The sequence below is a fragment of the Amia ocellicauda genome, chromosome 1, assembly GCF_036373705.1.
Source record: "Amia ocellicauda isolate fAmiCal2 chromosome 1, fAmiCal2.hap1, whole genome shotgun sequence".
Lineage (NCBI taxonomy): Eukaryota > Metazoa > Chordata > Actinopteri > Amiiformes > Amiidae > Amia > Amia ocellicauda.
In genome coordinates this window covers 18,869,250-18,883,919 of record NC_089850.1, presented here as the reverse complement: position 1 = coordinate 18,883,919, position 14,670 = coordinate 18,869,250, and the positions used below count along the sequence as shown (strand labels likewise).

Genomic DNA, 14,670 nt, shown 5'->3' with positions numbered 1-14,670 from the left:
GATGGGGGTCGCCGGGAATCGTAGTTCCCCGCGAAGCAGCCAGGCGACACCCAGCTCAGTCTGCCGCGACAGGCCGCCACCGGGAACTACAAATCCCGCCGACGCCATGGACTCGCCTCCAGTGGGACTACAAACCCAGGGACCGGATGGAACTACCAGTCACAACGCTCCCTGCGCGCCACCGGCCTGTGACCTTTCACCCCGGCAGTGAATCCCCCAAAACTACAACCCCCCCGGAAGCGCTGGGCTGACCTCTCAACTCTGACTCGGGCACGACAGGAGGCAGGCATGGTGATTGTAAATACGTACTCTGGGATACCGTGAAAGAGTTCAAAAGTATTGCTTTCAAAGATGAAACTCGTAAGTATTTTAATTAATTATTATTTTTTGTTTCATTGCGGTGCGAAGGTTTGTACATAAGCCAAGCCCAGTGGTTTGCTCTATTGTTGTTGATTTGTGTAACGACAGAGACCCAAATACCATCATCTGAACTTCTGATATATTTGTGCAGTGAATAAGTCAGGTAGACTTTCCGTCAAACACATTAATAATACCCCGATAATTCAGTTAATACATATATTTAGCGCTGAAGGGCGATCTGCCCTGGTTGTACTATTGAGGCAGTCAAGAAAGCCTCTCCTAATGCGAAATAGAAGCTAAATAGAAATAGAACTAAACACAAATAGCGATCAGCTACTGTGCACCTTTCCCTCTGGTATTATTTAATTATGACACATAATTAAAACGCTTTTAGGAAACATATTAGACATAAACTGCGTCTTAATGCTCTCCTATTGTTATTTCTGACATTGCTTTGCATATATATTACATTTTGCATGCGTCTCCGCTGTGCAGTACTGCTTGTCCGGTCACCCGACCCTGCCCTGCAATGTGCTCAAGTTTAAATCCACCACCGTCATGCTGGACTGCGGGCTGGACATGACCTCGGCCCTGCACTTCCTGCCGCTGCCGCTGGTGCACAGGTGAGACAGGGCTGTGCTTCATGGAGGAGGAGGGATCGCCCCCAGTTTTCCCTTCAGAGATCAGATGTTGTGCACTGGCAAAACTTTCCTCAGGGGTGGCGAGGGTGTAATGATTGTGTTTGTTGTTTTCCGGACTCCATGTAACTAGATTACTAAATATGCTGACACTCCTGGGCATTGATTGTGTAGCTTCTTACCAGAGTAACTATACACACACACACACACTCAAGACGCATCTGTTCAGACTGTACAATATAATATAACATCTTATTCTGCTGAGCTGTTCAGCACTCTTGTAATTTTGCACTTTATATAATTATACGCCTTATAATCCTGCTTACTGATACACTGTTGGAACTCCTATAGTTTGACTTTCTCCAATGCCCCTCTCCCTCTGGCACATACCTGGGACTTTACTTTAATTTATTTGCACTTGTTACTTCATTGCACTAGAATGTATTGTAATTTAGTTTTGATTGTACGACTGCACTCTCACACTAATATTTTAGGCATATTTTAAATGTGTTCCTACTGTGTTATATTAAATATATACTTTGCCATGATGATGTTTTTTTTATTTCTGTCTCGTAGTCCAAGGCTATCAAAGCTGCCTGGCTGGGTGTCAAAGGATGGGAACACTCTGCTGGAAAAGGTAATGGGACAGTTGTGAACTTCAGCTGATAGGATTCAAGACCAATTTAGTATTGCAGAAGCAGTATCCTGTGCAACAAATCTGGAAAAGTCCACTAATCAGGGTGCATTTTCATCTTCAGTTGAGTCAGTGTATTGTGGTTGGGAATGAATATTGCTGGTATTTTATGGTTGGATTTGAATATTGATAGTGTGTTATGTTTAGCTAATATTGAAGTATCTTGGTACCTTCCTAACCCTCGCTGTCTCTGTGTGTGTCAGGAGCTGAAGGAGTGTGCAGGCAGGGTGCTTGTGGACTCCCTTCCCGAATTCTGCCTCCCAGAGGTGAGAGTGGTTATAGTTTACATTTAATACAGTTTCTTCTGTGTGCTTTTTTTACTTGTATATCTCAAATAACTCTTTAACTAATGTCAGTTTTCTGTCAATTTATTTTTTCCCCAAGAATCCACTCTGTTAGTTGTGGATAACATTTCATCACTATTGGTGCCTTTTCTCTCTTGTCACAATATGTCCGCCCAATAACAGCTCGCAAACCCCAGAGAAATGTATTGATTATAGGCAGTGTATGGGGCTGCAGTCTCAGAAAGGAGGAGATGTGGGAGCTTTACATGTGACCATACAGTATTCACTTCCTTTTCCATTAGAGCTGTAAACTCAACTGAACAGGAAAGCTATTCAAGTAATTGTAGTTTATAATTGTAGCTTCGAAACAGTCCCACTACATATGCATGGATGCCTGTCAGTTCAATTCTATATCGTGTGACAATACTGCCTAGTGTTTAAAGTGCCTCTTCCCTTCCCTCGTTGTTAGAAAGAGCTCCTGGACCTGTCCTCCATCGATGTGATCCTCATTTCCAACTACCACTGCATGATGGCCCTCCCGTACATCACCGAGCACACGGGGTTCACAGGCACCGTCTACACCACCGAGCCCACCATGCAGATCGGCAGGTAACACGGAGCTCTGGAACTAATTTTCGGATTTGGTCACATGACATCACTTTAATCATACTCCCGAGTCGATACGCCTGAGGGGGGGGGGGGCGTTAGCAGTTTGGAACAACATCAGATGTACTTTTCGTCTTTTTGTCTTGGTGAGACGCTGTTTTCTTGTTCACCTGCTTTGTCATCATGACATCATCGCCCACCTGCACCCTCCCGATCCGTTTTCAGCTAGCACTGCGTTGTCACACTTTGCCCGATTTAGCCTCCAGTGTGCCGCTTTTCTCTTTGTGCGTTGTTCTCGCCTGCAAATGAGTCCTGTAAGACTGTTGTTACTCTGTCAGTAAGCCCTGTAATTAGTGTTTATCGCACAGCAGGCCGCCTTCCAGGACCATGACAACAGCTAGTCCAGCGCAGTTTATTCTGCCCCATTAGCAAAGATCTCATGTGCCTTGATTTTATTCACAAGCATGGGATGGGGATGTGTGTGTGTGTGTGTAGAATAAACAATAATAATTATAAAAATCACAGTTTATACAGCCAGGTACTGACTGACACTACACTGCGTATAGAAGATTGAGATAGCATGCTGTTATGAACAATTCAAATGATAATTGTAGGGATTTAAGTAGAGGAGTTTGCTGAAAATGTGACAGAAAAAAGAAAAGACAGAGAACATTGAAATATGGTAATTTAAAGCAATGTTTGCCTGATGCAAAGCAGGGATTAATTTGACACAACTGCTCAGAAACTTCAAAGGATGAATTTGTCTGAGTTGGCAAGTATTTGTGTGTGACCTGTTTCACTTCTGTTGAAAGAGAAAAAGGTGCAAATTAAACTGTACTGCCAATCCCTCTCTCAAGCCCAAGAAGCACGAGTTAATCATTTTCAAGGAATGGAAAACTAAAAAAAAAATAAAAGCACCTTTTCTTGCTCGCCTCCAATTCACACCTCTGCACATTTGGTACAGTCTACCCCGCCTGTTCCTGGTGCCCTCGACCTTCAAAACGGAAGCGGCTGCCGGGGTTTTTAACAGGTCGGTCTGACCGGACTGAGTCTCTAGATGTGTGATCAGAACGCTTCACCTCCCTAATGAACGGGACCGGGCTGCGTTTGTTGGGTACTGTTTAGGGCTGCTGGGAGTCTGTGCACAGTTTTCAACCCGGATGCAGCCTGAAACAGATCCGGTGTTTGCAGTCACCTCTAAATCAGTAACAAATTGATGATAATTGTAAGACAGAGGGGGATTAAATGCCCTTTTGGGTCATGCACATGATGTAAACACTTCTTAATGAGTAACCTATAAACAGATTTACGACCAGAGAGATTGAATTACATGTTTGCATTAAAGAGACCCTGTTTCATTACCAGGGTAAGCAATCATGAACATTTTAGTGAGCACTATATGTGGACCAGGGGCACTTGCTCTCCGACTTGTGCCATCTAAGCAACGGTATCGGTCTCAACGCTTATTTGTGCTGGCAGTGTGTGATCACTTTAGCAGTGATGTCACCTGTTTGGGACATCTATTAGGTCAGAGAGGCACAAAGATCTGACTGGTCTTCCTCTTCATTTACGGTAGATAAAAAAGAACCAAACCACAAAGCTGTAAATGCCTCCTCAGCCCCCGTTCCTCGAAGCTGATGAACTCGTATCCCCTCTCCTGTCCTGCTCAGGCAGCCGCTGACTGGTTGCATTGTTCCTCTCCCTGTGTGATCCCCCTCCTGAACTCTGACTGGGGTTATAAAAGATCTCTAAAGTGGCACATCCTGAAAGTCTGCTCTGGGCAGCACCTTTGGTATGCTTTGTTTGAAAGCTGCAGGGCAGGTTCTCACAAGTCTGAATCGCTTGCTTGGGTCTAGAAAGAATCCCGCCGTGTTTTGTATGTCATTTAAAAATTATATTATGATTATTTTAAATCCATAATCCTGTCTAATAAGCAAGTAAATAATTTGGGCATTGTGAGGAAGCATTTTTTGACACTACTCACTTTGAGTTTGTACAGGACGGTACTGAATTGAATCCTTAACCGAACTCCACATGATTAACAGCAGCCAGTAATTAGAAAGGAATTGAGTTTCCAATTAAGTCATTTAGAGCTCATTTGGAACATAAGCTTGAAAACCACCGTTGTTTTTAACACAATAATGTCATTTAGTTCTGCCCAAGCAAACGCCTTCGGTCATCCACCTTAAGCAGTGGTTCACATCCTCTCCCTGTCTGAAGCAGGTGCACCCAGTAAACATGTTCCTCTGACTGGTTGAAAACCGCCTTGTGGCCTGAGGGTGTTTTAATTTCCATACAGGCTGCTGATGGAAGAGCTGGTGACATTCATGGAGAGAGTCCCGAAGGCCCAGTCTGCCACCTGTTGGAAAAACAAAGAAATACAGAGGTACTGCATTTTGCACAGCATGTAGCACTGTTCCGTTTTGGGCATCAGAATTGTTTGGCGAGGGCAGAAAAGGGCCATTGCTTGAGTGTCCCCGTGTGTCTCCAGGCTTCTCCCAGCCCCTCTGAAGGACGCGGTGGACGTGTGGACCTGGAAGCGATGCTACAGCATGCAGGAAGTGAACTCGGCCCTCAGCAAGGTCCAGCTGGTTGGGTACTCTCAGAAAATCGTAAGACCCTTTAACTCTTCATCTCCTGGACAAGATCAGCACATCCTGCGTGTAACCAGCACTGGGAGATCTGTAGTAATGGGGGCCCACATGTGAATCCCTCACAAACTATAATGCGCAGCTGTCTATTGAAACTATGTTTTTATTAACGTTGTGTCACTTGTGTTTAAAGGGAAAAGGCAGTGTAAGTAAAGTTACAGAAGCATATATTGTAGCCACTACTCTTGGATGCAAGCTGCTCTTAGAGAAACTACCATTGATTTATGGTTTTGCAGCCAGCAGCACGAAGCAGCCAGACGACCTCCACATTGATCCCCCTTCTGTATTAACTCTTTGTTGATGGACGGTGATTTAGCCGCCTACCCTGCTCTGCTCTGTTGCCATTGGTCGAGCAGTGGTTCAGTAACTGCTGACTGCGCAGCGAGTTGTGATGGAACCGCAGAATTCCATATTCTATATTTGTAGTTCTGGAACAGTTCCAGATCTGAACTGCAGCTTCGCTTGGAGAAGAGTCTCAGAATTTCAGAACCATCCCATGCTTATGTTTCCCTATTTTTTATTTACATTATTTTTGTTTGTGGAGGCAGGGAGCACGATTTATACAAAAACAACCTTTTTTTTGTATCAATTCATACGATTTGGGGGATTACTGCAGTGGTAGTAGGACTTCTAACAAAACACTATCAGGCACTAAATTCTTCAGCATTTTACTATTGTGGTTCCCAGACTCAAAAGCAGTGGCAGTTTCTGGTCAGGACTGTGTGTTACTGAGATGTTGAGATGAGACTTTTGTCCACTTCTTATAATATTTTTTCTTTATTATTCTTTTTTCCCTCCTTACCCCCAAGGAGCTGTTTGGGGCTGTACAGATCACTCCCCTGAGCTCTGGCTATGCCCTGGGTAGCTCGAACTGGATCATCCAGTCCCACTATGAGAAGGTGTCCTATGTGTCTGGGTCCTCGCTCCTCACCACACACCCACAGGTACAGTGCTGCACCCAGGTGTTCAGTTCAGTGTGCGGAGGTGATGTCAAGGTCAGGCAGCGCTGGACTGCAGTCTGTCGAAAAGAAGTATTATTGCCCTGTGATATAAATAGTGGCCAAATAACCTGTGCTTAGTCCCTGAGCCGTCATGCTTTAATTACCTGAGGTGATAAAAGCCAGACTTAACTGCTGCTTTGGTGAATTGGATGGCAGCTGAAAGATGTCACACCAGGTTGTGTGTGTGAGTGTGAGTGTTAAATAAAATAGCATCAGCAAAGTGTTGTACCTGCTGTGTTTCAGCCCATGGATCAGAGCTCTCTGAAGAACAGTGACGTGCTGATCCTCAGCGGCCTGACCCAGATCCCCACCGCCAACCCTGACGGCATGCTGGGAGAGTTCTGCAGCAACCTGGGTAAGAGAGAGAGAGAGAGAGAGAGAGAGACAGACAGACAGAGAGAGAGGACAGGAGGTGCCTTTTTACTGGCTCTGAATCAAAACAATGAATGACTCGTTGTATTAAAAGTTCAGTAATCCCCTCCCCATTGTGAAGCACATTCGAATCCCTCAGGATGAAAGACACTGTATGTAAGATATTATTATTATTATTAGTAGTAGTAGTAGTAGTAGTAGTAGTAGTAGAACTAGTAGTTTAATAAATCAAGTCTAAAGAATGTCTGTCTCTCCTTATCCTGTCCTGTCTGTGTCGTCTCTCAATGTCTGTCCGTTCCCCATGTCTCTGTCCGTGTGTGCGCACGCTGGGCAGCGATGACAATCCGTGGGGGGGGCAATGTGCTGGTGCCCTGCTACTCCTCCGGGGTGATCTATGACCTTCTGGAGTGCCTGTACCAGTTCATCGACTCGGCCAGCCTGGGTTCCACACCCTTCTACTTCATCTCCCCCGTGGCCAACAGCTCCCTGGAGTTCTCCCAGATCTTCGCCGAGTGGTGAGGCGGGGGGGCGCGCCAGCTCCGCACACGGCCACGCGCGAAGACTCACGCCAACGAGGCATAACGCTTTCCTGGTTTCCCCTTTCGCAGGCTCTGCCAGAACAAGCAGTCCAAAGTGTACCTCCCGGAGCCGCCCTTCCCTCACGCAGAGGTGAGTCTGGATTGTGGGGTCGAACCACGACACCAGTGACATTGCGTAGCAGGAGCAACAAGATGCATCTCAAACAGGATGACATTCAGGCCTAAAACTGACATTGCGGCAGTCCCTCATGAGAGCAGACGTGGAAAGAAACTCACAGGAGGACAAGTCAGCAAGTTTCGTCCTCCCCTTCCCTGTCCTACAGCAGCATCGCTTCCGTCTTTGCATTCCTCTGTCCCTGTGGTGGATTAAAACATTGCTTATGCAGTGCATTGACAGCGATGTGTACATCAGTGCAGCAGACTGGAACGTGATTAATTTAGATGGGATTCACTGTCAAACTGTGGGTCACTGCTGCATCAGACACCAGCATGATATTGAGCAAGAAAAGGCATTGACACTCCATGTTGATTAGTCTCTTGTCCTCAATCAAGCCTGGTTCTTCGGTTCTTCAGAGAACGCCATTTCACATAAATAGAGTTAAAGTATTCCACTTTATTGGAAGTCCAGCAGATACCCAGCTAATATCCCTTGTTCTCACAACTAGATGTTGTGGTCGACTGGAAGGAAAACTGTTGGAAAACCAGGACAAAATTGTTGGGAAACCAGGACTTTAAATGTCCTGGTTTCCCAACAATTTTCTCAATAATCTTCATCATTCAAAGTTTTTATTTTTTGGGATGTTTGTTTGTCATGTTAAAAAAAGTAAAAGTATGACTCAACTCAGAACTGTCCTCCAAATCCAATGTATGTGGGAGTTTGGGGGGGAATTTATCAACTCCCAGAAGCTAGTCTTTCTAGTCCGTTGAACAGCACTTCAATTTCAGACCAATCGATCTTCACCAGCGCCTTTTCCTTTTCCTTCCCCCCTTCCCAGCTGATCCAGACCAACAAGCTGAAGCACTACCCCAGCATCCACGGGGACTTCAGCAACGACTTCAAGCAGCCCTGCGTGGTGTTCACGGGCCACCCCTCCCTGCGCTTCGGTGACGTGGTCCACTTCATGGAACTGTGGGGCAAGTCGAGCCTCAACACCATCATCTTCACCGGTGAGGGTCCGTTTCGGTGGCCGACAGGTGGTGGGCTGGCGGCACAGGCCAGACCCCTGCATTCTGGGTGATTGATCTGTCTGCTCTCCTCTCCGCAGAGCCCGACTTCTCCTACCTGGACGCTTTGGCTCCGTACCAGCCTCTGGCCATGAAGTGCGTCTACTGCCCCATTGACACGCGCCTCAACTTCATTCAGGTCTCAAAACTGCTCAAGGAAGTCCAGGTAAGTTCAGCAGGGACTCACGGACGCCACCCGTGTGTCTGTGTGTCTTTGCTTCAGAGGCTGTGAAATTCAGGACAGAGGTAACTGCTCGTCTCCACAGTGAGAGCTGTGATGTGTGCGATCAGTTCTCTCTGTTGGTCCCATGTTTCTCCACCTGGCAATCTCTCAGAGCAGTTAACTTCGCTTCAACTCTCTTCTGTACAGAAAAAGTGTATTTTATTAAAAACTCAGCAAACAAAGAAACTTCCTCTCACTTTCTTTCAACTGCATTAATTTTCAGCAAACGTAACGTAAATATTTGTATGCCCCTTGAGGCCTTTAATGATCAAATTGTTTTTGTTGTTGCGGTTGTAGTTTAATCACTGGTCACTGCTTCTCTCTCTCTCTCTCCCTCCCTCCTCCCCCCCCAGCCGCTGCACGTGGTCTGTCCGGAGCAGTACACGCAGCCCCCTCCCACCCAGTCTCACCGGTCTGACCTCATGCTGGACTGCCAGCCGCCACCGCTGTCCTACCGCCGCTGCACGGTGCTCAGCCTGCCCTTCCGCAGGCGCTACGAGCGCATCGAGCTTCTGCCCGAGGTGAGGCTGTGGGCACCGCCAGGGGGCGCCGGGGAGCCACAGAGAGCCCTTTTTCACACTTGCTTGAACCCATTTCCATCCGCCACAGATTTAGTGTGTGGATTTGCAACGGAAAGAGAAGCGTGAGTCCGAGACAGCTATCCAAAAGAAAAATCAGGTTTGCTTACTGTTGCAGTTTCTCTGCTGTCCCTCCCTGTCTTTAGCGTAGATAAATCCAGCATTTATTCATAATTTCCACAGATAAACGGACAGTGATTAACACCTTTATAGTCAAGGCAGGGCACAGCTGAAATTGATCTACAACTTCATCCCACTCACCTGGTGTTTCACAATTGCGCAACGGTGCAAATCTCACCGCACCAGTAAAGCCTGAACACTTGGCTTGCTCGGTGAACCGTTTTCACATGGGGGAAGGAGGCTGTGACTACAAAACATAGGGGCCTAAGAGAGCAGGAGAGCAGCGCTGGTTAAACCTACAGCCGAGAGCTACACTTGATTTGTACCGATTTTCCTTCGTGGTTTCCAAGAAAGCACAGAGATTCTCCCGTCAAATGTAGCGTGAAGTGGAAGTATCACAGGGAGGGCATTCGCACCGCATTACTTCCAGGGGAATGACTGGAGTCTGTTCTTCGCAGACAGTCCAATCAATCCGATCAGACGTGCCGAACTGCAGATATCCACATGACAGTTATCTGTTCCCCGTCTGCAGCTGGGTGTGTAGCGGCATCGTAGTTGATTATTTGTTTGATGAGCAGCACACAACACAAATAATCATCTACAATTAGAAATGTTAAACTGGGCATGATATCCACAAATGTCCTGTCAAAAACCACAAAAGTCTTTATTTGTTATTTTATAATGATGTACATTAACTACCTTTTTGTGTTGTGTAGCACATTTTCAAGCGGTTTCTGAATAGTTAGTGTTTAGACTAACATTGCCGCTGACCCGTTGTGTGGAAACTAAAGCCTGACTGGCGCTGGTTAACGTTTTGTGATTGTTTGTAACCTGTGCCATAACCGGGGGCAACAAGGCACCCTGGGAAGGAAGAGAACTAATCCACCCCCCCAGGGTTTCTGCAGCGTCACAGGCGTGATCTCCTCTGTGGCAGTGCCCTATAAACACACACACACAGGCATAAAGACCCCGGGAGACTTTAACCCCCCCCCGTTGCTCTTACCCTTTCAGCTGGCGAAATCACTGGTGCCCTGCGAGGTGAAACCTGGCATCTCCGTGGCAACCGTCTCCGCCGTTCTGCAGTGCAAGGATAACAAGCATGTATTGCAGGTCAGTGTGCGGGGGAGTGGGGGGGTGGGTCTCACAGGATCAAGGGCACAGCACGGGGACGTGTCGAGGTTGGCTGGAGCCCTGTAGGGAGTCTAAACTAACACAGCCCCAACCCCCCAGTCTCCAGTGAGGGAGTTTTATTTTAGTTCCAGGGTTTATCCAGGAGATGAAGAAAGATGACAAGACAAAACTGCACTCTGCATAATTTTTCTGTCCCTTTATGGGCCAAACAAAGAAACACACCGAAACGCACAGCAGCAAGAACATGGCATTGCCTGGCAGAATGCATTGTTCTGGGCATGTGCTGCTTGATTTAGGACACTTCACAACAGACAGATGTAAGAGATCACGGAGAAAGATCCACCTTTCCATCCTTCCTTTTCTTATTCCCCACAGCCCTCCCCGAAGCTGCCGCCTGCACCCCCATCCAAGAAGAGGAAGCGAGTGGTGGAAGAGCCCCCGGAACTGCGGGCGCCCAAACCCCTGCTGAGCGGCTCCGTCCCCCTGGAGCAGTTCCTGGTCACGCTGCAGAAGGTGAAGCCATTTTCCCTACCTTCCTGACCGCAATCACCCCCCATAGGGCTGTCTAACCCTGGAGAGCCCCTAGACACTTACCTGTGTCTTCAAATTGGATAGTCTTTCTAAACACTTGGAAGCACATCTATCTGAGGTGCCCTGCAAATGCTACTGGGTTGGGGCTCTCCCAATCTAATGCCATTGATCGGCCCAGCAAGAAATGTGACACCGAATATTTCACTCTCCTCAAAGCTTACCCCTTTTTTTTTTTTCTCCCTCTTACATATAATATTTCTCCTGATGAAAGACAGGCTTTAGTTTTTCAATTCATGTATCCAGGGTGATCTTGAATGAAAAGATTACAGGAAAGTGTGTGTGTGTCCCTGTGCACCCTGGAGGCCGTGGGAGTTCTTCCCTGCATCCGTGTTGAGCTGTATCGATTGGTCTCTAATTAAATGAAAATGAAAAGCGCACACAGCTGTGATTGGAAGCACTGTAGCACACATCTGTGGGGGCTGAATCAATTTCTGGATAATTCCTGTATCGCTTTCATTTTGGAGAGAAATTGCTGCATCGTTTATTAACGCACATTAAGCGTGACATTTCCCCGATTTGTGAAGGAACATTTTTTTTTTTTTTTTTTAATAACTTCAGTGGGTTCTAATCCTAGCATGATTGATTTACCACACCAACACTTTTATTGAAAGTAATAATGCAAGATTTGAAATGTCCTCTTAATTCCTCCTTACAAGATCACACCAGACACACGCTGTTTTAGACAACAGCTTCAACCATGTTTCTCTCATTTGATCTGATTTACATTTATATATAAATATCATTGTTGTACCTTCAAGAAAACCACTGGAGATGGATTTCCTTCGAGTGTTTGTGAAGAGAATGTGTTAAAACTGACTCGCAATATCAGTCGGACGCAGTGACAGTCACTGTTGATCGACAGCCAGCCACAGGCCTCCTCTGCTCTGATTGTGGTGTAATAACTGACCACAGCACAACCTCAGACTTGCATGTGTATCAGCTGGAGGCATTAATCGCTCAGCCCCGTTTGCTGTAGTTACTGTAGTTGTATCTTCTGCGCTGATCTGTGGATTTTCCCCTTGCTGAATTTCTCGTGCGTTGGTTGCTTTCAGTTTGACCAAGATAAGCTCACATCTTCAGCCTGTTGAATGACTTGAAGGTGAACTGGGGACAGGTAGCTTGAGTGTGAAATGCCTTGAACCGCCTCGGGACAGAAGCTTAGACATTAATTTACTCTCTGTCTCAGTACCCCATACCTGTTTCATAACGGGCCCAAATTCCTATTGAAAGTCTGAATATCACAGCAATGACACCTGAATACCTTGTGCTCTTCCTCTGAGCTCTAATCAGCGAGACGGGGGGGAGGAGGAGGAGGAGGACGGGGTTGTTGTTGCTACATTCCTCGCCCCTGACGGGTCTCCTGTTGCCATTGGTTTCCAGCACGGGATCACTGAGGTGAAGGTGGAGGACACCCCCGACGGACACATCCTCCACCTCCAGGACGAGGACACGCTCATCCAGCTGGAGGAGGACTCCACACACATCGTCTGCGACAACAACGAGGCCCTGCGCGCCACGCTGAGGGACCTGGTGCTGCGCTTCCTGCAGAAGCTCTGACACCCTCCCCCGACGGCGATCAGCACCCAGCATTACTGCGGCCACCCACTTCTCCCCATGCGCTCAACCCCTTCCCCTCCGCCGGGGCCCCTCCACACTGCATACCCGCAGCTCCGTACACAACCCCCACCCCCGCCCCTGACAGCAGCGTTCCTCAGACGGGCCAGTGCTGTGATCAGAGGAGGGCTTTGATCTGCCGCTGGGGTGAGATGAAGCAAAAGACTGAATAACTCTCTCAATAACAGGTGATACTTTCTTTTCATTGATTCAGGTCAGAGAGAAAACCCTCAGGTCTCCTCCTGGCCTTTTGAGAGGGTGGTGACCTAGTGACTTAGTCTTGCAGCGCTGAACAGATCTGATGAAACCCTGTAAATGGTGATCCTCCAGCACCAATATCCCAGATTGCACCTGGTTCTGCCCCTCAAGCTGGGTCCCCTCCCAGGCCAGGCAAGAGAACCCCAAACAGAGCAGTTCTAGGCACTGGATCGGCTGGGGCATCCGTGGGAAAGGTTTAAGATTCTCATTGTAGAGAACAGAAGTGAATATTAGGACTTATATTATACTAATACAAGTGTTTTTGTTTTTAAATAAAGTTCTGCGTTCGTGTTTTGTGACTCTTATTCAGCATTTCTTTAAACTCTGCCAGTAAACATTCATGCAATGCCTTACACAGACTGGATTTACAGTAGCAACAACAACAAAACTCCCAGTTTGTTTACACTTTCCACTAGGGCTTTGACTTGACATGTTTATTTTTACATATTTGATTGTATGGAAACGTCTGTACAGCAGTGAGAGTGAAAAGGACAGCCTGTGTCTTCTAGGCCAGGGGGGGGATTTGAGCTGCTTTTGGTTGAGTGGATTAGGATCCAGCAAACACACAAAAAGATAGTGTTCATATTATATGCAAGTTTCAATCTGTTTTAGATAGAGCCTTTCAAAATGAATAAAAGGGCATCAAAACAGACTACAACTATCCACATTTGTAGTAATAAGTCTTTGAAGACGTGACTTGGCAGGGAGGGAGGGAGAAAGACAGAGGTCCTCATCTCCCAGACTGTAGATTTGATCTTGGCACAGGTGGACGGTCTAATTTTAGCAGATCGTAGGTTATGTTGTGCCAGATTGTATCCTTTAAAGGGTTCAGATAAACCTATTGCTCAGATAAAACTAGGAAAGTGCACCCAAGTAATGATCTGACTATACTATGTAAACGTAGCAAATTATACATAAACAAGTAAGTGTTGAAACAAGCTTTCCTCCCCCTGGTGAGGCTGACTGATTCTCCCCTTAAGTGGTTTTAACAGCGAGGCGACAGCTGCTGCTTGCCATCCCTCACTGAAGGAGGCACCGGGGAGAGATTGAGCAGAATAAATTAATTTTTTCCCATCCATCTTTTTTTCACCCTTGTGAACAGCAGTTAGAGCTTGGACACGAGGTCTCGTCAGGAAGAATCTCCTTTCAGGATACATCTGGCGTAACCGGCTCAGAAGCCCAGGTGCCCCAACGCTCCCCCAACGCTCCCCCAGGGGGATGGGTTATTTCTATTGCGAGCTGAGCAGCTTGTTTCCTTCTCCCCCCATCTCAAAATTGCATTTACACTGATTGGTGGCGCACATGACTCCAGGTGAACAGGAGAGGATAGCGCTCCATAAAAATAAGTCGCCCCCCTTGTGCCAAGTCAGTTTAGGGCACAAGGAGAGACAGGAAGGCCAGCAGGGCAGTCAGCTGTTCTTCAAGATGTCAGGGAAGGTTTCGCCAGGACGGACGCACCAGGACAGCACTGGGCACTTGTGGCTCTCGCTGCTCTCCGTCTATGCCACGCACTGTGCCTTGGCTCCAGCAGTCTGCTAATCTGCTTCCTGAGCCTCTGCATACAGCGCCAAGGCCAATTCGTCGGAGAACGGATGGCCCTAACATTTTATACTCGGCATTTGGATAGGTGCTACTCTGCTCACTGCTACAACACAAAATGTGGAATGTGAATGTGATATCATGGATTGGTGAAGAACTAAAACAGAACCCTTAAAGTTTACCCTAGTATACCAGGGTAAAACCACAGTAGTGTAAAAAATGAAAAAAGTGCAAGCAGGGTTAAAGT

The 14,670-nt window shown here is 47.0% G+C and overlaps 1 protein-coding gene across 1 annotated transcript; it reads left to right on the top strand.

The window, feature by feature from the left end:
- The first annotated feature begins 243 nt into the window (after positions 1-243).
- ints9 (integrator complex subunit 9) lies at positions 244-13,189 on the top strand. Its single transcript, XM_066697502.1, has 17 exons — positions 244-360; positions 856-983; positions 1,575-1,635; positions 1,896-1,958; positions 2,446-2,585; positions 4,882-4,968; positions 5,074-5,194; positions 6,043-6,177; positions 6,478-6,589; positions 6,941-7,121; positions 7,215-7,275; positions 8,141-8,312; positions 8,411-8,535; positions 8,946-9,113; positions 10,302-10,400; positions 10,797-10,934; positions 12,393-13,189. Exons 1-17 carry the CDS (start codon positions 352-354, stop codon positions 12,567-12,569), a joined length of 1,977 nt encoding a protein of 658 aa, XP_066553599.1. The 5' UTR covers positions 244-351; the 3' UTR covers positions 12,570-13,189.
- The last annotated feature ends 1,481 nt before the right edge of the window (positions 13,190-14,670 follow it).

Excerpts from the sequence above, each read along its gene's own strand:
- ints9 (XM_066697502.1), top strand. Across the intron at positions 1,636-1,895 it reads GGAACACTCTGCTGGAAAAG|GAGCTGAAGGAGTGTGCAGG; the intron begins GTAATGGGACAG and ends TGTGTGTGTCAG. Across the intron at positions 5,195-6,042 it reads TTGGGTACTCTCAGAAAATC|GAGCTGTTTGGGGCTGTACA; the intron begins GTAAGACCCTTT and ends CTTACCCCCAAG.